Source organism: Macrosteles quadrilineatus, unplaced genomic scaffold (assembly GCF_028750875.1).
Source record: "Macrosteles quadrilineatus isolate MER2022 unplaced genomic scaffold, UCM_ALF_1.0 Scaffold_2__2_contigs__length_208266976, whole genome shotgun sequence".
Classification (NCBI taxonomy): Eukaryota; Metazoa; Arthropoda; class Insecta; order Hemiptera; family Cicadellidae; genus Macrosteles; species Macrosteles quadrilineatus.
In genome coordinates, this window is record NW_026542595.1 from 65,075,205 (window position 1) to 65,099,195 (window position 23,991).

Genomic DNA, 23,991 nt, shown 5'->3' on the forward strand with positions numbered 1-23,991 from the left:
TACATGTGGTGTTTACAGTTGGTCAAGGTCGAGTTTATGTCGTTGACGTACAGTACAAAGAGCAGTGGTCCAAGGATTGATCCTTGGGGCACACCGCATGTAACAGTCATCCAGTCTGATCTTGTGTCACCAACCTCCACACATTGCTGCCTATCTGACAGATAAGATCTCAGCCATTTAAGAGAATTCTGGGAAAACCCTATTGCCCTTAATTTCTGCACCAGCAAGTCATGATTAACACAGTCAAATGCTTTGGAAAAATCAAACAGAGTTAGAATCGTTCCCTGTCGACGCTCCATAGCAAGTCTAATGTCTTCAGTCACTCGAAGGAGTGCTGTTTCTGTACTGTGCGCTGATCTGAAACCAGATTGATAGTCAGATAGAATGTTATTTTCAGTGATGAATTCAGTGATTTGACAGTGAACGATCCTTTCTAGGCCTTTAGATAGAGCGGGCAAAATACTTATCGGCCTGAAATCCCCAACCAGAGTTGGTGCTGAGATCTTTTTTAGGGGACGGACAATGGCAGACTTCCAAAATGAAGGGAAAGAACAGTGCCTCAAAGATGCATTAAAAATGAACGTGATAGTAGGAAGGATTGCGTAGAGGATGTCTTTGATAAAGCGGATAGGTATCCCATCAGAACCGACAGCATTGCTTCGGATTCTGCGAATGGCCATCAAAACATCAGACTGAATAACTGGTTTGAAATTAAACTCGGGATATCCCAGGTGCGGGGTTGGAGAGTTGACTAATTCATTCAAGTAACTATTGACTTTGTGCTGATTGGTATTTTGACTGCTAGAAGAAAAGTAAACATTTAACTCATTTAGAGGGATGTGTACCGGTTGAGAATCAAATTGTTTCCCAAGCCCAAGACTTTTCACTTTACGCCATAAAACTCTCGATGGCTGTTTTTGATTTTCAAAAAGTGAATGAATGTATCTGAGTTTGGAATTTTGCAAAAGCTGTTTAACTCGATTACGAAGATTACAATATTGTTGTTTTATTTCGATATTGTTGGAGTGCCTAGCTCTTCTACCTAAGCTATCACGTTTAGCCATCAAACCTTTGATTTCAGGGGTCATCCATGGAACAGGCCTTCTTTTTGTCACGCGCTTTGTTAGGATGGGAGCATGTTTGTCAAAGAGATTTAATATGGAAGAATTTAGCTCATGAATCATTTCATCGACGGAATTTAAATTTTGAATGAAGTGCCACGGAGTTTGTTGAACGTCTAACATGAATTGTGCAACATTCATATTTTTAAGATCCCGATATTTAATTGAGCGGAGCGAGCGAAGCGAGCGAAGCTCTTATACGTCGACTTTTATGCATTTCGTAATACGCAAACTCCTCCTAGACGGCTGAATCAATCGTTTTCAAATTTTGCATGGTGATAAAGACCATATCGGTGAGTGCCAACATCTATATGGCGTTAAAAAAGTCTCTCAGGAATCCGTAGAAAAATGAAACTGAAAATCACATTTTCTTAACATTAGTCTTATGGGTTGCTAGGTAACCATGTTGGCTGAATTAAATAACAAGTAAAAAGTAAACAAAAGATTTGAAGTTTTAGCATGTGTTCATAATAAGCCAACTACCCACAGTATACTAGGAAATTACAAATACAGTACAAAAGGAAAAACATCACTTGTTAATATTGAGCAAAGATTATACTTAAGATTACTCGATACATTGTAGTCAAGGGTAGCAGTGCGAAGTCTAGGATCTGTTTATGACGAATACATTAAGGTATCTGCAATCCTAAAATGCTATGGGAAGGGAAGGAAACAGGTCCGTGACGTAGGAAGTAGTGAAGGAAGTAGTAAAGGCAATCATAAAATGCTATGGGAATAGAGGGAAACAGGTCCGTGACGTAGGAAGTGATATGAAGGAAGTAGTAAATGCGAGCAGTCCGGAGTGTGGGGACTGTTTATGACGATAAGATTAGGGTATCTGCAATCCTAAAATGCTATGGGAAGGGAGGAAAACAGGTCCGCGACGTAGGAAGTGGTGAAGGAAGTAGTCAAGGCGAGTAGTCCGGAGTGCGGGAACTGTTTATGACGATTAGATTAAGGTATCTGCAATCTTTAAGTGCAATGGGAAGGGAGGGAAACAGGTCCGCGACGTAGGAAGTGGTGAAGGAAGTAGTCAAGGCGAGCTGTCCGGAGTGTTGGAACTATTATGACGATTAGATAAGGGTATGGGCAATCAAAAATGCTACGGGAAAGGGAGGGAAACAGGCCCGTGACGTAGGAAGTGGTGAAGGAAGTAGTCAAAGCGAGCTGTCCGGAGTGTGGGAACTGTTTATGACGATAAGATAAGGGTATGGGCAATCCTAAAATGCTATGGGAAGGGAGGGAAAGAGGTCCGCGACGTAAGAAGTGGTGAAGGAAGTAGTCAAGGCGAGCTGTCAGGAGTGAGGGAACTGTTTATGGCGATTAGATAAGGGTATGGGCAATCCTAAAATGCTATGGGAAGGGAGGGAAACAGGTCCGTGACGTAAGAAGTGGTGAAGGAAGTAGTCAAGGCGAGCTGTCTGGAGCGTGGGAACTGTTTATGATGATTAGATTAAGGTATTTGCAATCCTAAAATGCTATGGAAAGGGAGGAAAATAGGTCCGCGACATAGGAAGGGGTGAAGGAAGTAGTCTAGGCGAGTTGTCCGGAGTGTTGGAAATGTTTATGACAATTAGATTAAGGTATCAGCAAACCTAAAATGCTACGGGAAGGGAGGAAAACAGGTCCGCGACGTAGGAGGTGATGAAGGAAGTAGTCAAGGTGAGCTGTCCGGAGTGTGGGAACTGTTTATGACGATTAGATTAAGGTATTTGCAATCCTAAAATGCTATGGGAAGGGAGGAAAACAGGTCCTCGACGTAGGAAGTGGTGAAGGAAGTAGTCAAGGCGAGTAGTCCGGAGTGCGGGAACTGTTTATGACGATTAGATTAAGGTATCTGCAATCTTTAAGTGCAATGGGAAGGGAGGGAAACAGGTCCGCGACGTAGGAAGTGGTGAAGGAAGTAGTCAAGGCGAGCTGTCCGGAGTGTTGGAACTATTATGACGATTAGATAAGGGTATGGGCAATCAAAAATGCTATGGGAAAGGGAGGGAAACAGGCCCGTGACGTAGGAAGTGGTGAAGGAAGTAGTCAAAGCGAGCTGTCCGGAGTGTGGGAACTGTTTATGACGATAAGATAAGGGTATCTGCAATCCTAAAATGCTATGGGAAGGGAGGAAAACAGGTCCGCGATGTGGGAAGTGGCGAAGGAAGTAGTAAAGGCGAGCTGTTCGGAGTGTGGGATCTGTTTATGACGATTAGATTCAGGTATCTGCAATCTTAAAATGCTATGGGAAGAGAGGGAAACAGGTCCGCGACGTAGGAAGAGGTGAAGGAAGTAGTAAGGTGAGCAGTGTGGAGTGTGGGAACTGGAAACCGTTTGTAGCAGTTTTAATGTATTTGCAATGCTGAAATGCTATGAGAAGGGATGGAAGCATGCCCAAGACATAGGAAATTGTGAAAGAAGTAGTAAAGTCTAGCAGTACGGACAGTGGGGATGTTTGTTGCAATTAGATTAACGTATCTAAAATACTAAAATGCTATGGAAAGCGATGAATACAGGTCCACGACGTAAGTGGTGAAGGAAGTAGTAAAGGCTGGCAGTGCAGAGTGGGGGAACCGTTTGAGCAGATGGATAAGTGAATTTGTAATACTTAAATGCTATGAGAAAGGAAGGAAACAGGCCAATGACGTAGTAAATGGTGAAGGAAGTAGTAAGGCTAACAGCGCAGAGTGTGGGAACTGTCTTTGGCAATTACATTAATGTATCTGCAATCCTAAAATGCTATGGGAAGAGAGGGAAACAGGTCCACGACGTAGGGTGTGGTGAAGGAAGTAGTAAATGTGAGCAGTGTTGAGTTTGGGAATGGATTAATGTATCTGCAATGCTAAAATGCTACGGGAAGAGACTGTAGACTGTAATATGTTAAAAATGATTACGAAGCACAAATCGATACATATTTTCGATACATGCAATCGTTTACAATCGAAATTTACAACAGAGTTGACAACAGCTGATTTTTACTCCATATAGGCTAAAAACGATTTTTACTCCCTAAATATTAAAAATGCTACTTTAGACCCGCAGCGCATGCATGAAAAAATACTGTTTTTACTGCAGTAAGACAAAAACAATATAATATGAACCCTTGATGACTCCGCTCAATTTTGTGGATGCCTCTGCGAACGCCACCTAGTAAGCTTTGCTTTGGGCTTAGGAGATTTGATTGAGTACACACAGAAAATAAGGTCATGTTTGGATATTGAAGGGACTGGAAGCTGCCCATGGTGAATGATATCTTGATGATTGGACACTACGATTAGATCCAAGAGGGTATCAGAATTGGCAACATGATGTGTGGGATCGAGTGGAAGTACAGTTAGGTTATATGATTCAAACAAAGTAGTCAGCTGTCTGTGTTCAAAGTTATGAGTCGACGATAGTAAGTCAGTGTTGAAATCACCCATGATCAAAACATGACTGTATCTGAACATTTCATTAAGCAAGGCATTTTCAAAATTGAGCAGATGCCCTGAATGGAATGGAAGCAGATGCCAATTGAACAATGTCCAATTACACTGTATGATTGATTCATACAAATTTGCCTAAATATTTGTACGCACCGCGATTTGTGCTGACGCACTGAATGTAATGAAATATGTAATAAATGTTATGTAATGAACTTGGTTTTATGGAGCTGAAATATAAGACTGCACATGGAGTAAAACACTGTTTATTGAAAAGTGATGATAATGCTACTGTATAAATGAAAATGAATAAATGACAACTTGAAACGTGTAATGTAAACTTGATTGTGATATGATAAATGAATGAAATTGAAATACTTGAAAATGACATCCAACACGACCGAATGTTGGTGCCTTATTGACCTGTGTCACTCACACCTCCGAAGCCTAGGGGCGGGGAAGACACTTGCCGTTTTGGCGCGAACAATATTAATTCAATAGGTAACGTAAAAATTACTATATCTAACAACACAATTGCCTTAACAATGGGACAGTTTGATTGAATCCTAATATCATTCTAAGTGACACGCAATAAAAGGAAAGGTCATTATTTCCATTTCGACAACTATCAATGACAGGTGAACAACAATAGACTTCAACAAAAATAAATAACAATAGGGTTTTATCTTTTCAACTATGTTTCAGTGCTTATTTAGAAGAGCTAAAAGCTGATCCATTTTCAAGAATGAAAATTCCAAAATACCAGAAGATTTTAAAGGAATGGACAAACAAGGAAGGGTTTTGTCTAGATAAAACTAATAAGCAGATGGAGGCAAGGGCTCGCAAGGTTGTTGCAAAAACATTTCATAATGCAGGAATTGTTGTCCCTGTTGACAAGAAAAATGATGTCGGTTACAGGGAACTGGCTGCTTCAAACGGTAGGCCATATTTCTTAAGTTTAATTTACAGCTTATCTAAGTATTCATAAAATTTTCAATGATACATGCTAATGACATTCATTATATTAATTAATTTTAGTCAGATATTTTCCCACTAGTACAGACATAGGTTAATAGTTTAGTAATTTGCTTTCTTTGAGTGTATGATAAAGAATACCATAAGCCTATCTAAATAATTTCTCAGAAAATTAATAAAAAATCACCTACTAACCACCCCCTCATAAAAAAACCATTATCACACTAAATAATAGCCTAAAAATACTTAGCAGCAAACCTATAGTAAATTAGTCCTTAGTTGCAATAACACATAAAAAATAACGATGTAGTATTAACATTATTTAAAAAGCCATCTTTATTCCAACAACTTTCTATATTGAAGCATTATGGTACAATTAAAGGTTACAGAGAAAATTACAAAAGAAACTATATATATTTAAAAATTTACATGTTATTCTTATGGAGAACAATAAAACTGTTGTAGTTTGCTTGTCTATAGATAGTATTTTACACTCAACGTCGCAATTGTACCTCAGGGATCCATTCTTGGCCCTTGTCTTTTTATGTGAATGATCTTTGCAAGGCCACAAACTCACCCATCTATCAATATGCTGAGGATATTACCATAATTTTAAAAGGAACCAAGAACGATAATAAGGCTTCTGCTGCCAAAGAGCTACAAAGCGTAAAGCAGCCCACACACTACGCGTGCATGGCTCTGACACGTTGTGTGTTGTTGTCCACACACTGAATCTCAGTGTAGTCTGCAACGTGTCAAATAACATAACAATTAGAATGAGAATATTTATTTTCTCCCAGTAATACAAATATTAGCGGTTTTGACCAATAACTAAGCTTATCTCAACACACCTGTTTTTGCTTTCTCATATTTGACGAAGATATGTTGTACTGGGATCCATCCTGACACATGGATAATTTGATTCTGAGTTTGTTTAAAGATCACAATAATTTGTTTTACATTTGAGCTTTTTAGGGACTTATGTCATTAGTATTACTAAAATTACAAGATAATGCACAATACAATACATGATAAAGAAATTGATATAATATTCTTTTAAACTAAATGTGCCACATGTCAGACTGACCAAGAGGAAAAAACACTGGCTTAGTCACAACAATATTAACATAATAAAGAAACCTAAAAATTATACCTAGATGATTTAAATTTTTTTTGTGCAAGTTATTGGGAGAAAAAGCCTGTTTGGGGATTCCTTCATTATAAAATAACCAAAAAAATAAAAGAAAGACAGCGATCAGACAAAATAACCAGGATTGTAAATTTAAAAATTGAGATCTCTATAGCGCATAGCATGCAATGCTTAGTCCCTGAGTGGCAGAGCTTGCACATATTGCACATCTGCTGTTTGTACAAATTGAATGCAGAACACACACATATGGCATATGTTCTAAGTACTTACTTCATTAATAATGAAAAAAAAAATAGACAGCAGTGAACCTTCTTAGGTTAGTCCAAACCTTGCACCTCTGCCGTACAGACTACAGATATATGCCAGCAGGGCACTTGGTTCACAGAATTGTTGTAAATTACGATAAATAATTAAAAATATACCAAGAACAATAATAGAATATTTTATTTTACTTTAATGCCAGTAGATACACAATGTTTTTGTTGGTTTTTTCATTAGGTGTATAAACATATAAGTTTTAGGTGTACCATAATGTGAGCACGCAATGTACAGCTGTCCGTGTGAAAAGCATGCACTTTCTAAATTTAAACCAGCGATAGTCAGGGATGCCCTTAACCCCCTCCTTTGTGTAGTGGATGCCTTTCCTCAGGGATGCCTTTGTGTAGTGTTTTGTGTCGCTGCAGTGACTCACAAACACTGTTTACGGCGACGGCTCTATGACTGACAAAATCGGATTGAACTGGATCGAGTTAGGTATCGTTCTTTTCGTTAGATTCTAAGCTTTCTCCAGAGGTCTGTCTCTAAGCGCTTTATGTTCTCCGAGCCGATCGTAATTGTAGCAGACAGCTGACGTGCGTATTTGTAAACAGCTAGGTTACCCTCGGACCGATGACTGATGTGTTTTATTACGTTTATCATTGTTTTAGTGTTAAAAATCAAAAGTAGTGATATACGTGGTGCATTATAAGAAGATTTAAGTGATTTTGAAGGGCTGGTTGATGATCCTGAAGAAGTAGATAGTGACATTGATGTAAATTATCAGCCAGATTCCTAGCTATGGTTAGGCTATGCATTCTTAGCTAAACGCTATGTACTGAAATCTGTTTTTTGCCCATAACTTATTTATTTGCAAATCTACTTCCTTATATTATTATATATTTGTAATCCTCATAAAATTTAGAACAAAGTGGCTATTTTCAAATATTTATAGGTCTACAATTTATACAATTTCATTGAGCGGGAACTTTTTACCTAAAAATTTGTTTTAAACAAATGTTCCTTATGTTCTATGTATAATATTGAAGCCCATGATTTTCCAAACAAAATGGTATATAGAACAGTATAATTAACATTGTTTTCAAGCTTCTCAGATCCGTTTTAATAAAACCTTGCAAATGAGCAAAAAATAGGCAGACATTAAGGCCAAAAACAAGGACACTCGGAGGGTTAAGCCTTATTAATGATGATTGTGAAAGCAAGACACAAAGGAAGTTGTAGTAGCTTGAATTCAAAGGGTAATTTGGAATTAGTATTCTGGTGATGAAGACTATTTTTCCTTTGAACTTACCACTGATGCTTCGATCAAGTTTTGTGTAATTTTTTTAATCGTCAGTCTGGTTCCGTTGCACAGCTTGTGTGTATTATTCAAAACTACAAAACAGATGGTGAAAGTAAACATCTGCTTTTTAAATTATATTTATTTGCAAACATTTTAGATCCAAATGTCTAACATCGGACCCCTCAAAAACCTCTGGGGCGGAGTCATTTTGACGGATCTGCACCAAACTTTACACAAACCATCCTTGAATAATGCTTAATAATACCTGAAATTTCATTACGATCTGTCGAGCGGTTTCAGAGTCTATAGGCAACATACATATATACATACATACATACTTCCTCTTTTATAGATTTAGATTTCAAAACAATGTTTCTTTATGATTGGCTATTCATTATTTGAAATAACTCCTATAATACTTTGCAATTGCTTGAACTTAATCCAAGACATTTAGATTTAAGTACATTTGACTATTCACCTTTCAAATTAATGTAATTTGATGTTATAAGTTAATAAATAATTAAACTGGCTATATAGTCACTAGTTGTTCTGCCTGTGTCTCGCCACGGGGAAAGAAAGAATAGAAGATTTGTTGATTCTTCACTGCCTCGTCCAGTGCAAACTGCTGAATGATTTAGCACTTGTTCTTGATGTGAATTACTTTGATCAATGTCCATGTCATAAGAAAAAATATTCTACAAATGTGTTTTTTTCCCAGTCAGAACACATAAGGCTCCCCCTAAACTCTATGGTTCTTGTACCACTTAATTAGATACATAACATTTGTCTGCAACATCAGTTGCTGTGTTTTTAAATGATATAAAACTGAAATAATAAGTGAACAATTGAAACAGAATTCAAAGGTTTGAACACTATCGCACATTCACATTGTAAGAAAAGCATACTGTAACTTCTCTTGATGCAATATAGTAATCTATGGTATAATCAAAAGGTTAACTCCAGAAAAAGTAAACAAACAAACTTAAACAAAAACAAATCTAATGGCTGATGCATCTTATTATTTTAAATGTTCATAAATAAGTTTTCCCCTTTAATTGAGGTTGCTGCCCTTAGGAGAGGGTTTATAGAAAAACCGATATTTTTCTAGGAAGTTTCACATCAAGACCTTTCATTTAAGCATGCGGTTGATTGATGTGGGGCAAGCTTACGGTTTTCTCAAAATTTCAAATATTTGATAGCTTTTATAGATTATTTAAATCTTCACATTAATTTTCTTAGCTAGGCTAAGAATTAACTCTTAATAATAGAATATATAACTATTGAACATTTTTGTGCATTTTCATAGTCACAATTAAGAAGATCTTGAAAGGTATTGTGGAGAGCAAAAGTGAAGAGGAGAGGACAAAATATTGGGAACAGCTCCAACCAGTAATGACTTTTGCCAACATTGCTAATGACGAGTGTGACTTCGGTACTTGCTTAGAACTGGGACTGGACCTCTTCAGCTACGGCAATGAACTGCTTCACCGCAGCATTCTGCAGCTGCTGCCCACTACGTACAACCTGCTGCAGAGGCCACAGTTTGCTGCTATCATACAGGTATGTTTCATATCTTTACAGTGCATGTAAGTTACTATAGAAATATGTCTGTAATCAGAAATGTAATTAAATAATCAATTTCAAACAAGATTGTGTTTATTCTAAAAAAATCATAACATAACATGATCAACAACTAGAGATCGGCTGGTTATAGCAATACCAACTTCTCCCTCTTTAACTTTTTAATGAACGAATAAATCTTCTATTGTAAAAGTACAGACTTGTAAAACTTGGGTATGCACCGATAGTGTAACGCATTTTGACTATTGATTATTGTTGGAGGCATCTTGGAGATGACAAAAACCCATGTTGTCACCCTCACATCAGGGGCACAACTTGAGGGGAGGGGGGAAAGTAGCGCGGAGGCGGGTTCTAAAACGTTGCTCATATCTCGTGAACTAGACACGATAGAAACGGGCTTTCAACAGCATTGTATTAACCTTCTAGAGGTCGCATCATGGAAGAAGAGGCTGGAAGTAGCTTCCGTGTGCTCTCTGTTTAAGTACATGTTACCTTTGCCTCATTTATACCTCCCGTAAGTCAGATAATAAAAAATATAACCCTCAGATTTATTTATAGGTTTTTTCTTTTTACACTTTTTCAAATATTGTAGTTGTTTGAAAGTTTTTCGTAAGACTGCAATAAAAATGGCTGTCTTCATCCTGCAATGGTGTACTTGAGTACTTGTGTTGCGCGGCTAAAGAAGTTTTTTCTCCCTTAGTAATAAATGAATCAGCTGAAGTAGGGGATATCAGCTGTACATTTTCTATAGCTATAAAGCCTGGTTTACACGGGTCGAGTACGGCGGGCGAGTCAGTGTGCGAGTTGCCACTCGCTCATTAACTCGCTTGGTGTAGACATGCAGCCGAGTCGAGTAACGGGCGAGTTGATAAAAAGAGGTCAGTTGAGAGCGAGTCGAGTGATTTAGTTGAAAACCGAGTTGCTCGGCCCAGTAGCTACCCCCACCACCACGATTTGCCCGCAAAACATCTGTTTACTGCTATCAAGTGAGTCCAGCGACCACAGAATAAAAATATTTTTTTAATTTTGTGGTCGCTGACAATGAATCGATCGCAACGATCAGTATTTTTGGGGTTAGTTCATTAGTGTATGCCTAATCACCCTCAATACTCAATGGTTCAGTTGAACAGTTGGCCCTGTGTTGCATTGTCTTGCTGTTCGTAATTCTACTCTCTCTTATAAAATTCAGTTTTCAAAATTGTTGAACAACTTAAGATCTACAGTTCTACTGGAACGATTTTATTAATCAGTGGGTTGTAAGAAAGCTTACTCCCTAAAAATGTTTTCTATCAGAAATACGTTGATAACGGTGTTTTCACATTTTTTTATTTGGAGGCAACTTTCGGTTGCCATTATATTTTATTTTAAAGAAATGCAGAACCGGTATAGTAATTTGTAACAAATCTTATTCTTTTAGAATATCACCTTCCACTTTGGTCTATCGTATTTGCAAAAACAAAACTTTTAATCAACCCCTGAATTTAATGGATGATTCAGTTTTAATTCTAATAATCTAATTCAGTGATTTAATTAATTTATAAATTCAGCATTAAACTCTTGAAACTCAAACAACATTTAACATGAAAGCTATGGTATACGGAATACCCTACACCACAGAGAAATTATAAAAATTACTTCTCTGTGCCTACACTGTCGCTGTTCGAAATAGGAATGCGTGTAGACAGTCTAGTCAAGTACTGGGCGAGTTGAACAAATCAACAACTGGGCCTAGTAACTGGGCCGAATAACTCGTCTGACATACTCGATCCGTGTAAACCAGGCTTAAGAGCCTTCCGCTGGTTTTGCTGAAAAAAAAGAAAAACCTCATTAACAAATATATCTTTTTATTATTATTATCTCCTTCTCCGTCTTGTTATATTTTGCTACACAATAAAATACAAATTACGTAATAATGCGATTATATACATTTTGGCATTCAATTTTCAGGCTGTTATCTCAGTTCCTTTAGAGTCGGTCAATATTTCCCCTCAAAATAATTTGACGAGATTATGTCATTTTGTCTGTCTGGATTTTAGTAAAGAATCGAGTAAGTAAATAGGTATCATGTACCGGTATGTAATTTGCTTCTTTATGTTATAGGCTCACCTTGAAGACAGGAGGAAAGGAAACAAATTGAGCATTCTCTAGTATCAGCAGTTTAAAATATTCTTATTTAAAGTGTTCCACAAATATGAATAATTTATCAGTATTTTCTTCTGCACAAGTAAATGTACGGATTATAATTTGGTCGTGTATTATTTAACTTATTTAAAAAAAAATTAGATCTAAGTTCTGTTTTCAATTTTGTAATAAAGAAATAAAAACTTGCACATTTTATGATCTACTACTACCTGAACCATATTCCACATCTGAGTAACAATTTGAATAAAGGCAGTAGATCTCAATATGTAATCCAAAAATTTACACAATGCTCTAAATTTTGCAAATTGAGTTTTTTTACATTTCCTTGTAAAAATGAACTAGGCCTATTACATTATAAAACGCTTACAACTTGGAAGTTATTTGGCAATTTAAAAAATTCTGATTTTAGAAATGGGAATGTTGCACAACGTCCAACATAAAATATATGACTGTTGCTCGAGCTTTGGACGTCATGGGATTGGTCATCGTGCAACAGTGCACTTTATACTTTTTTAAAACTTAGTAGTATCACGACCAAAGCCACTGTTAAGCCAGTTGTACAACGTCCAATTGCTCAGTGATGTTTACGACGTCTATAGCTGGTGCATACGGAGCAAGGTTCGATTATGTTAGTCTGCAATAAAGACAGTAAGAGATTTGTATGTCAAGCAACAGTCATTTATTTAATATGGGATATTGTGACACTGACTTAAAATTTGACGTAGTGCAATCCGTCCTTAAAAATTATGAATAGTTTATCCTCTTCTACATTATTTTATTTATGTGTTTGAGAAGTCTTGGAGATTAAGAGACCACTTAACTTTGTTCAAGGAATTTTAGGATCAAGTGTGAGTTTAGGTCGAGTTAAAAATTTTTAAATTCCAATACCATCAGGACACTCAAATATAACCACACATGAAACAGTTATTGGAAAACGATTTAGATTTTACAATAGGGCGAAGTGTAGACTACTCCCTATTAGTTCATAGTTGCAGTATTCAATGTAAGTTATAGATGAAAAGATAAGTAGCAGCTATCTCTGGGTAAACCAACAGGATGTGTGGTAGTATTCTAAAAGTGTGAAAAAAATGATAATAAAGCGAATGGGATGAACATAAATTATATTAAATATGTAAACATGTCCATTAAATTCTTTGTTTGAAAGAATAAAAATAAAGATTTTAATGCCTAATCCAAACATATATTACATAAGTAGTTTGAACTGCAAATAAAAAGCTATCAAAAGTAATTTTAATCATCTTGTAAGCATTCTAACTTTTGCACTGTTTAACCCTTTCAGTGCTATGAAACGATATATCGTTGTTTTAAAAAATCTCTAAGGGATATAGAGAGGAAGGTTATTTAAAAAAAAAATAGCAAAACGGCCATTGGTGACCTGCATGTTCACAGGATACACTAACAACCACTTAGCTAAAAGATTCGCCCAATCCGATGATTTCGAGGTGTATGTCTAAACCAAGGATTATGAACAACTCACTATGCCCCAGTGGTTGTAGTATATCGCTACAAACACACAGGTCACCAATTATTTGCCACACAGGACGGGATTCGAACCCGAGCAGACGAATGCCACTGGCCAAGTGACACACGCCCTAGCCTTCTCGGCTATCTGTGCTTGAAGACTGAGGAGTCAAAAACCGGTATTTAAGCTGTCGCCACCGATTGCGAACAGATAGCGCTACAGATGGTTGTTCAATGCGTTACTAGGTAGCAACACCAGTTAGTCACGGACTATTTAGATGAAATGTTTTAGTTTAAACACAACAGTGATCATAAATGTGTTCCTGAGACTTTGCTGCAAAACATTAGTTTCCCTAAAATGGCTATATTACGATAACCTCGTCCAACTAAATCAAGGTTAAATTCAATATTACATTGTAAACTATATGTCTTTTGATTTTATGAGATTTTGGTTTCAAATAATGCTATCAGTACATAAAAATTTCAGGGCTGTGCGAATCCAGAAATTTTGGTTCGAATCCGAATCATAGCTGTACAGATTTTATCGAATCCGGATCGAATCCGAATATTTTAATTAATCCCGAGTCGAATCTGGGTCGAATCCGAATCTCAAATTTACAGCCATTATCGAACCTGGATCGAATCCGAATCTGAAATTTAAAGCTGTTATCGAATCCGAATATTTAAACCTGTTCAGAGTCGAATCCAAATCCGAGCAAAGTCAGCAGTACCAATTTTCACATTTTTAGACCACATTTTCTGGAGCTGAAATAACTTAGGGAATTGCTTAAAAAAATTCTTGAAATGGGCCAAATAAAAAAGTTATAAAATTTAGGCCTACCTATTTGAAGTTTTGAAACTAAAAAATTGGGCATAAGTTAGGCATAGGCCTAAGTTACTCGCTATAAGTGATGGACTACCAATTTGTGTAGTCTAAAACATAGGCCCAGCCTTTTATACATCTCGGTGTTAATCCTCCACACAAGCCTATGTCTGCATTACTATTACAAGTAACAACTAACACTGTGAGGTTAAGTTTACTGATAGCCAAGATAGGGTTCAAATGCGACCTACACTAATGTGCCTAAAACCTAACACCAAGTTGGTCAGGTTCCTAACATGAACCAGTCAACAGCAAATCGGAGTGCACAAGTAGTTTTTTAGTGTCTAAAAAATTATATTGAAAATTATATTCAATCAGAATCTAGTAAATTTGAATATCGAATCCCAACTCGGATCTATTTCCAAGAAATTCGAATATCGAATCCGAACCCGGATCTCTTACCAGTAAATTCGAATATCGATTCCGAATCCGAATCCAGTTAGAAACAGTAGATTCGTTCTCGAATCCGAATCGAATCTCTAAAAAGATTCGGATTCGATTCGTTTTTCGAACTATTCGCACAGCCCTGAAAAATTTATAGAAAACCCAGGAAAATTACAACAAAAACTAAGTTTTATTTAATATTTAATACAAATACCGGGATTTATCTATCTTATATATTTTCTTATTTTGTTATTATTCAAAATTAGCCTAATTAATAAAATAGTGACAACATGACAGTTAAAATTCAACAACAGGTAATGGAATCAAAAGGCAAACAAAAAAGTCTTACAAAATATGAATTATTGGCCTAGCACTGAAAGGGTTAAATAATAAAATAGTTTACATAGGTTTAGTTTTTAAATGTTGGAGACATGTTGTAAATGTTGGCCTAGATTGATACAGGTACAGGTGGGGGGAGACCACTGAACGCCAGCTCGTGCCAGGGCGTGATCAGACTAACTACATCGATGTATGCGACAGAGCTTGGTGAGAGAGAGGTTCTTGTAAAATAAACGGTAAACAACTCAGGCGAAGTTTGGCAAGGTGGCTGAATTCTTTATGGGTCGAGCTTCAAATTTGGCATTTCACTACTTTTTGCTTATCCTAAAGTGTTTTTAATTGCCTAATACCACTGACCCTTATCAAGGTCACAAAAATATGAAAAACTGTAAATAAACCATCATGAATTTCACTTCAAATTTCTAACACTGTGGTACCAGTTAAAAGGTTGTAACTAGATAAGTTTGGTAATCAAGGTCTTGATAATAGAAAACACACTCTCAAAAGCTTAACCAGATAAGTATGTATTCTCAGTAAGTATAAAGGTTTATAACTATTTAACTATTATAACTCTGTCACAAAACTGAAAAAAATCACAACAGCACTCACACAACTAATAGAGTTTCACTGTGATTAATCAACTGAAGGACAGTACTTCACAAAAAAGGTTAGCAGCAGCTTAAGAGCGGACCAGAAGACAGTAGATGAGTAGGTAGTGATAACCGTCCAATAGGAAACAGTGTCGCTGACGTCAAGGGTAGTGAGGGTGTAGTAGGAGAGGGGAAGGTGATGAATGACCTTGCCTAAGTTGTGTGGCATGCAGTATAGTCCACTGTTGGTAATTCAAACACTCAATAACTTGAAACTTTCGATAATTCAAAAGAAAAACTCAGTCCGTAGAGAACCACTAAATATTTAAAAGTTTTACCATGCACTTAGATAAACTCGGTACGGTATTTCAAAGTCCAAGTAGAGGGCAGGCAGTAATTTGAAGTTTTGTTGGCAAAACACTTTATAATTCGAAATAAAGGAGCCCTATCCTGTTTTAACAGGAAACTATACATCCTGTTTCCAAAGTAGTTTTGGAGGTTTTGTTGTTTAGTTAGATCAGTAGTCATCGTCTGGTGATGTGTTTTGACTGATCTGGCAGTAAAGTGGCTCTCTGAAATAGAATCATTTAATGCTGAACAATCCTTTGACTATTTCTTTGATAAGTTTAGAAAAGTGTTTGACTATTAATTGTTTCCCTTAAGAAATAAAACCTGCAGGACTGTGCCTTCAGCCAAGGCAAATGCTGGCTGCAGTGTAAACAACTGGTACAATGTGTACCAGTTGTATTTTAGGAATTTAGCTGCTGGTTAAGTACAGGTGTGTACCGTACACGCCTGAACTCTGCCTTTAAGAATTTTATCCTAGGTATCAGTGACTTATGCAAGAATAACCTACAATTGTTGCCCTACCTCCGTGATCTCAGGAAGTATTATCGTTTGAAGGTAAGGGAGGCGAAGCAATTTGCTACTGCTACTGCCATTGCTACATCTTCAAATGCATGCAAGGCTGCCTGGAACTACATCAATAGGCATAACTTAAAACCCCTACTACTGTTCCTGCTAAAGACTTTTGCACTGCTGATGAGTTTAATTCATTTTTTCTTGATTCTGTTGATGAATTAATCCTCTCTAGTAAACCTGGTCCATCTGTTCCTTATGATTGCCTTAATTTTGTTCCATTTGTTCCCACTAATTTTTTATGGACACCTGTTACTGTTGATATGCTGCTTAGAGTAGCCAGTAGCTTTAAATCCACTTCTGTTGAGCTTTTAAAAATACTAGATAACCCGTTGCTCGAAATCGAGCAAAACTGAAACTTGTATTAAAAGAATAAACAAAAAACATAAACAGCAAAACCTTGATCAAAGAGTCACTCTAAAATAATTTATATGACAGATAATAGAATTTAAAAAATATTATGATGTAAAAAATATAAAAGTAATCTACAATACTGTATTTAAATTCACATTCATTCTCATGCTGCTTTGGTTATCTCTTATGTATAGTAGGCGGGTGCACTCTATGAGCACGTAGATTTAATGCAAACCCTAACGTAATTTTAATAGCAATAGCGGTTGTACACTTTTGTTTAGATTTAAAAGGACTATGACAAAAGTTGTACCATAGAGCTTTTTTCAATCAATGTTTATTTTATTTTATGGAAAAATCACAAAATTTGCAATAACTTTTCAACCGTAATTTGTATAGCAAGGGGAGTAGTACCATTTGCCTAAGATTGGAATTGAATGACTAATTATACATCTTAATGGCAGCTGTTTTTTTTCTTTTTTTTTTTTCTTATGTTGAGTTCATTTGTAAGCAGAAACTCGTTGAAAAGTAGGACAACGTAAAAACAACCATTTCCCACTTTGTTAGACCATATTCAAACTTGTTCATGGTTGCTTCTACTTTGTCTTGTAAATAGAATTTGTGGACATCTTTCCTTGCAGACTTAAAGATTGTTGAAGCTATACTAAATAAATACATAACTTAAATAAGCAAGCTGTTTTAGCCAGTTTTCATTGCATAACATTTCAGAAAATACGATAACCTTTGTACCGGGTTCTTTTTCCAGCAAAAACAATCCTACTTCATACCAAAGCTCAAATAGTTGTGTTAACACATTTCCTCTTGAATGCCAGCTTGCTTTACAATGAAGCAGAAGTGCTTTGTGTCCGCAAAAACAATTTCTGCCAAATCACAAGCTATATGTCCAACGTAGATCAAAAGTAATAAAACTAAATCATTTTGTTGACGTTGTAGATAAATTAGGACAAGTATTGTTGGCAAGAGTTATTCTAATTTTATTCACATTGCAGCTGAGAAAACACTACTAAATGTTCAGTGTTGGGGACCTGCTCTTGCAACCCTCCTGGATGGCACCTGCGACCCATAGTTTGGGAACCGCTGGTCTAAAGGAATGGCCCTTGGAAGGAAACATGTTTGTTGCGGTTTGAAAAAAAATCAAATTTAAAATAAATATTTATTTAAACTCACAACCAATATAAAAAACCCAAACTCTGCACCAACATATAATTAACAAATTGGAATGATGAATCAGTCGTCTTTTGTAACATTAGGCTCCAGAATGATTTACTTCTTCTGAATAAGGTCTTGCAGCAACTTCTCCAGTTTGCGAGAATCTTCAGCAAACTTTCGGATGCCGTCGGAGAGTTTGTCAGTTGCCATTTGGTCTTCATTCAGTTGCCAGCGGAATGCAGCCTCATTGAGCGTGATTTTTTCCTGGTCAGACTTCTTAGCTGAAAAAAATTAAGTGAATTATAATAAAAGATAGGTTGAAATAAACACCAATCTCATCTCTATAAACACATTTACTACCAACTACCCAAACTCACTTGTGTATAAGAGGGTGATGGCTCATAAGACATGTGTTCAACACATTCACTACATACTATCCACAGCATACATACAGAGGAGGGTGGTGGCTGGTAGGAAATGTGTTAATACATTCACTACATAGCCTACTATCCACAGCGTTTATATACAGAGGAGGGTGGTGACTGGTCGGAAATGTGTTAATACATTCACTACATAGCCTACTATCCACAGCGTTTATATACAGAGGAGGGTGGTGGCTGGTAGAAAATGTGTTAATACATTCACTACATAGCCTACTATCCACAGCGTTTATATACAGAGGAGGGTGGTGGCTGGTCGGAAATGTGTTAATACATTCACTACTTAGCCTACTATCCACAGCGTGTATATACAGAGGAGGGTGGTGGCTGGTAGGAAATGTGTTAATATATTCACTACATAGCCTACTATCCACAGCGTGTATATACAGAGGAGGGTGGTGGCTGGTCGGGAATGTGTTAATACATGCACTACATAGCCTACTATCCACAGCGTGTACAGAGGAGGGTGATGGCTAGTAGGAAATGTGTTAGTACATTCACTACATAGCCTACTATCCACAGCATGTATATACAGAGGAGGGTGGTGGCTGGTAGGAAATGTGTTAATATATTCACTACATAGCCTACTATCCACAGCGTGTATATACAGAGGAGGGTGGTGGCTGGTAGGAAATGTGTTAATACATGCACTACATAGCCTACTATCCACAGCGTGTACAGAGGAGGGTGATGGCTAGTAGGAAATGTGTTAGTACATTCACTACATAGCCTACTATCCACAGCATGTATATACAGAGGAGGGTGGTGGCTGGTAGGAAATGTGTTAATATATTCACTACATAGCCTACTATCCACAGCGTGTATATACAGAGGAGGGTGGTGGCTGGTCGGGAATGTGTTTATACATTCACTACATACCCTACTATCCACAGCGTTTATATACAGAGGAGGGTGGTGGCTGGTCGGAAATGTGTTAATACATTCACTACATACCCTACTATCCACAGCATGTATATACAGAGGAGGGTGGTGGCTGGTCGGAAATGTGTTAATACATTCACTACATAGCCTACTATCCACAGCGTGTACAGAGGAGGGTGGTGGCTAGTAGGAAATGTGTTAGTACATTCACTACATAGCCTACTATCCACAGCATGTATATACAGAGGAGGGTGGTGGCTGGTAGGAAATGTGTTAATATATTCACTACATAGCCTACTATCCACAGCGTGTATATACAGAGGAGGGTGGTGGCTGGTCGGAAATGTGTTTATACATTCACTACATACCCTACTATCCACAGCGTTTATATACAGAGGAGGGTGGTGGCTGGTCGGAAATGTGTTAATACATTCACTACATACCCTACTATCCACAGCATGTATATACAGAGGAGGGTGGTGGCTGGTAGGAAATGTGCTAATACATTCACTTCATAGCCTACTATCCACAGCGTGTATATACAGAGGAGGGTGGTGGCTGGTCGGAAATGTGTTTATACATTCACTACATAGCCTACTATCCACAGCGTGTATATACAGAGGAGGGTGGTGGCTGGTAGGAAATGTGTTAATACATTCACTACATAGCCTACTATCCACAGCGTTTATATACAGAGGAGGGTGGTGGCTGGTCGGAAATGTGTTAATACATTCACTACATAGCCTACTATCCACAGCGTGTATATACAGAGGAGGGTGGTGGCTGGTAGGAAATGTGTTAATACATTCACTACATAGCCTACTATCCACAGCGTGTATATACAGAGGAGGGTGGTGGCTGGTAGGAAATATGTTAATACATTCACTACATAGCCTACTATCCACCGCGCTTATATACAGAGGAGGGTGGTGGCTGGTCAGAAATGTGTTAATACATTCACTACATAGCCTACTGTCCACAGCATGTATATACAGAGGAGGGTGGTGGCTGGTAGGAAATGTGTTAAATACATTCACGTCATAGCCTACTATCCACAGCGTGTATATACAGAGGAGGGTGGTGGCTGGTAGGAAATGTGTTAATACATTCACTACATAGCCTACTATCCACAGCGTTTATATACAGAGGAGGGTGGTGGCTGGTAGGAAATGTGTTAATACATTCACTACATAGCCTACTATCCTCAGCGTTAATATACAGAGGAGGGTGGTGGCTGGTAGGAAACGTGTTAATACATGCACTACATAGCCTACTATCCACAGCGTGTACAGAGGAGGGTGGTGGCTGGTAGGAAATGTGTTAGTACATTCACTATATAGCCTACTATCCACAGCATGTATATACAGAGGAGGGTGGTGGCTGGTAGTAAAAGTGTTAATACATTCAATACATAGCCTACTATCCACAGCGTGTATATACAGAGGAGGGTGGTGGCTGTTAGTAAATGTGTTAATACATTCACTACATAGCCTACTATCCACAGCATACATACAGAGGAGGGTGGTAGCTGGTAGGAAATGTGTTAATACATTCACTACATAGCCTACTATCCACAGCGTTTATATACAGAGGAGGGTGGTGGCTGGTCGGAAATGTGTTAATACATTCACTACTTAGCCTACTATCCACAGCGTGTATATACAGAGGAGGGTGGTGGCTGGTAGGAAATGTGTTAGTACATTCACTACATAGCCTACTATCCACAGCGTGTACAGAGGAGGGTGGTGGCTGGTAGGAAATGTGTTAATACATTCACTACATAGCCTACTATCCACAGCATACATACAGAGGAGGGTGGTGGCTGGTAGGAAATGTGTTAATACATTCACTACATAGCCTACTATCCACAGCGTTTATATACAGAGGAGGGTGGTGGCTGGTCGGAAATGTGTTAATACATTCACTACTTAGCCTACTATCCACAGCGTGTATATACAGAGGAGGGTGGTGGCTGGTAGGAAATGTGTTAATACATTCACTACATAGCCTACTATCCACAGCGTGTATATACAGAGGAGGGTGGTGGCTGGTAGGAAATGTGTTAATACATTCACTAAATAGCCTACTATCCACAGCATTTATATACAGAGGAGGGTGGTGGCTGGTCGGAAATGTGTTAATACATTCACTACATAGCCTACTATCCACAGCATGTATATACAGAGGAGGGTGGTGGCTGGTAGGAAATGTGTTAATATATTCACTGCATACTATCCACAGTACACACATGCAGGGTGGAAAAAAGTCCCGGGATGAATGAATAATAAAAAGGTAATAAAGATGAAGAAACGAAACCTAAAATTAAGCTACTGGTCATAAAAACCTATTTAAAAAATTACTCTATGATGCTCTAGGCGTCAGGGGTACTTCAATGAGCCCGCCAGGAGTCAGAGGAAAATCTTTATGTGTCAAAATGTACATCAAATTTAAGATCTTAATCAGTAAAATAGAATGCCGCAAACCCGAACTCAAATGGACAACCGAGTAAAAAATTATGTGCATATCAACCAGAAGTGTACCTTACAGATTTTCTTCCTACTCCTAGCAGGCCGACCCTCATTGCAAATTCCGGAAATCTTTAAATGGCTGCCGTTTTTGTCTCGGTATTCTGGTTTTTTTTTTGCATTTAATCTCATTAATTTGATATAAATATCAACACATGCTTGCATTTAAGATTTTACTATGACTCTGACATTTTAGTGTAAATCCAATCAGGCAAACGAAAATTCGCTTAGTCTGCAGGTTTGCTGCGGCGGGGGTATTATTTTTTCCTCCGTGTACAGTAGAACTCCTATTATCCAAAAGAATAGAGACCGAGATACAATCGGATTTACAAAAATTCAGATGTTTGATTTTTACTGAACCACAGGGGTATTTTATAGAAAATGGGCCGAGTGAAGCTGAGCTTTTACTATCGCGATCGCAGAACACATATAAAGAGGGTATTTAATTGCAAAATTTGCATGCTTTTGCCGAGATTGCGAAGGCGATGATAATATTCTGTGGCTGCGAGTGACAACGATGATAACTACAAGTCTGCGAAGATGTTCTAAATTTTGCTGCGGTTGCGGAAAACTATGATGATGTTACCGTGACCGCGGGAGACAACGATAATGTCTACAAGGTTGCAGGATGTTTTCAGAATGTTTATATGATCATGGGTTATACCTTCTTTAAAGGAATCTGATTAATTAAAGATTATCTCCCGTGGCCATTAAAACATCATCATTGTCTCCAGTAGTCGAGGAAACATGATCGTCCTCTTACACGATCGTGGCAAAATCATGAACATTTCCCGCGGACGTACAAACAGTATCATCAGTTACGAAAATGTGGTTGTCATCTTCTGGGATTACAGCAAAATGATAAATATTTGATTGGATTTTACATGTTCCATAAAATTCCCGACTGTGACGACAAAATAAAAGACTAAATCCTTACTTTTCAAGACCATTTTGATATTCAATACTAATTCGCGACCACTAGCCACCCTGGACTAAAAACTTACCAGTCTTTTCAGAAAGTACAGAAATATCAATGTTGTCTTACTAGTTTTCTCAGCTTACCAATTTTCTCAGAGAGCATCTCTTTAACAGGTTCGTTGGAGTTGTCTAACTCCTCCAGCAGCTTTGGACTGATGGTGAGTAAGTCACAACCCGCCAATGCCTTGATCTCTCCTGCAACCGTCAATCTCAGCTGTAGGATTCAAAATATTGGATAAATGAACAAAGATTTTTTGGAATATCCTTGTACATTCAAAATCAAGGATGTGGACATTTCAGACATCTTTATTTCTGTTTTTTTTTTGCAATTTTAATAGTTTTGTACTTTAGACAGATTGGTATACATTAATAATTTTACTTGAATCTCGGGAGAATAAATTATTACATAAGCTTCCTGTAAAATTTACAAGGTCCAAAACTCACGATGGCCGTGTCAATACATCATGTCACATCAACTGTGGTATATGATCACAGTTTCACCACGAATCTAAAAGGCAAACATCAACTGCAATTGCACCACCATCTCCAAGCAGAAGACAGAAGCCAAGCTTAATAAGGCGATCAAATAAATGGTTTATTTAGGCTTTATTTAACTAACTTAAAATCATAATTTCCTTACCTTAGGTCGATTATTAATAACAGTCATAATAGTTGCAATAAGCTACAAGATTATTTAACTCCTACAGTTTTTTATTTGATTTAGTTTTGTAAGAACTATGGGAATAGCAACATAAATGGCGTGGAAAGTAAAACTTGGACTCTTTTTTCTTCTTTTTTTTTAAAGAGGTTGGCGGCCTCTTTTAACCTTGCATTTGCCCGTCCACATAGACTAAGCGCCCGTGCGTGGATCGTTTGCAGCAAAGCAAGGAGTGAGCCGGTACAGTACAAAGGTGAACCGTACTGATAAAATGTTATCGGCAGTGACCAGGATCCGAACCCACAACATCGCTGTCTTGGGCCCGAAGTCCGCGACGCTACCGACTGAGCCACCGACTCACTAAACTTTAGTCTAACTGACTCGGTCCAGTCAGTTTCCGGAGTTCATATTTTTTGTCCAATGGTAAAATGTTGTTGGAGTATTCATGATTTCCATC

General features: G+C 37.6%; 2 protein-coding genes across 4 annotated transcripts in view; one reads left to right on the forward strand and one right to left on the reverse strand.

Annotated features, from left to right (window-relative positions):
* LOC128987605 (histone PARylation factor 1-like) overlaps window positions 1-12,115 on the forward strand; it is a 41,910-nt gene extending 29,795 nt beyond the window's left edge. For all 3 annotated transcript variants that reach the window (XM_054408550.1, XM_054408547.1, XM_054408549.1), the window contains 3 exons: window positions 5,234-5,466; window positions 9,518-9,771; window positions 11,893-12,115. In XM_054408550.1, the coding sequence (XP_054264525.1) occupies window positions 5,234-5,466; window positions 9,518-9,771; window positions 11,893-11,940 (535 nt within the window). In that variant the 3' untranslated portion in view covers window positions 11,941-12,115. The remainder of the gene's footprint in view (window positions 1-5,233; window positions 5,467-9,517; window positions 9,772-11,892) is intronic.
* A 5,926-nt stretch (window positions 12,116-18,041) lies between these two features.
* LOC128988114 (transaldolase-like) overlaps window positions 18,042-23,991 on the reverse strand; it is a 37,957-nt gene continuing 32,007 nt past the window's right edge. Inside the window, exons 7-8 of the mRNA XM_054409327.1 lie at window positions 22,961-23,071; window positions 18,042-18,332 (exon numbers count right to left, since the gene is read on the reverse strand). Coding sequence (XP_054265302.1) covers window positions 18,166-18,332; window positions 22,961-23,071 — 278 coding nt within the window. The 3' untranslated portion in view covers window positions 18,042-18,165. The remainder of the gene's footprint in view (window positions 18,333-22,960; window positions 23,072-23,991) is intronic.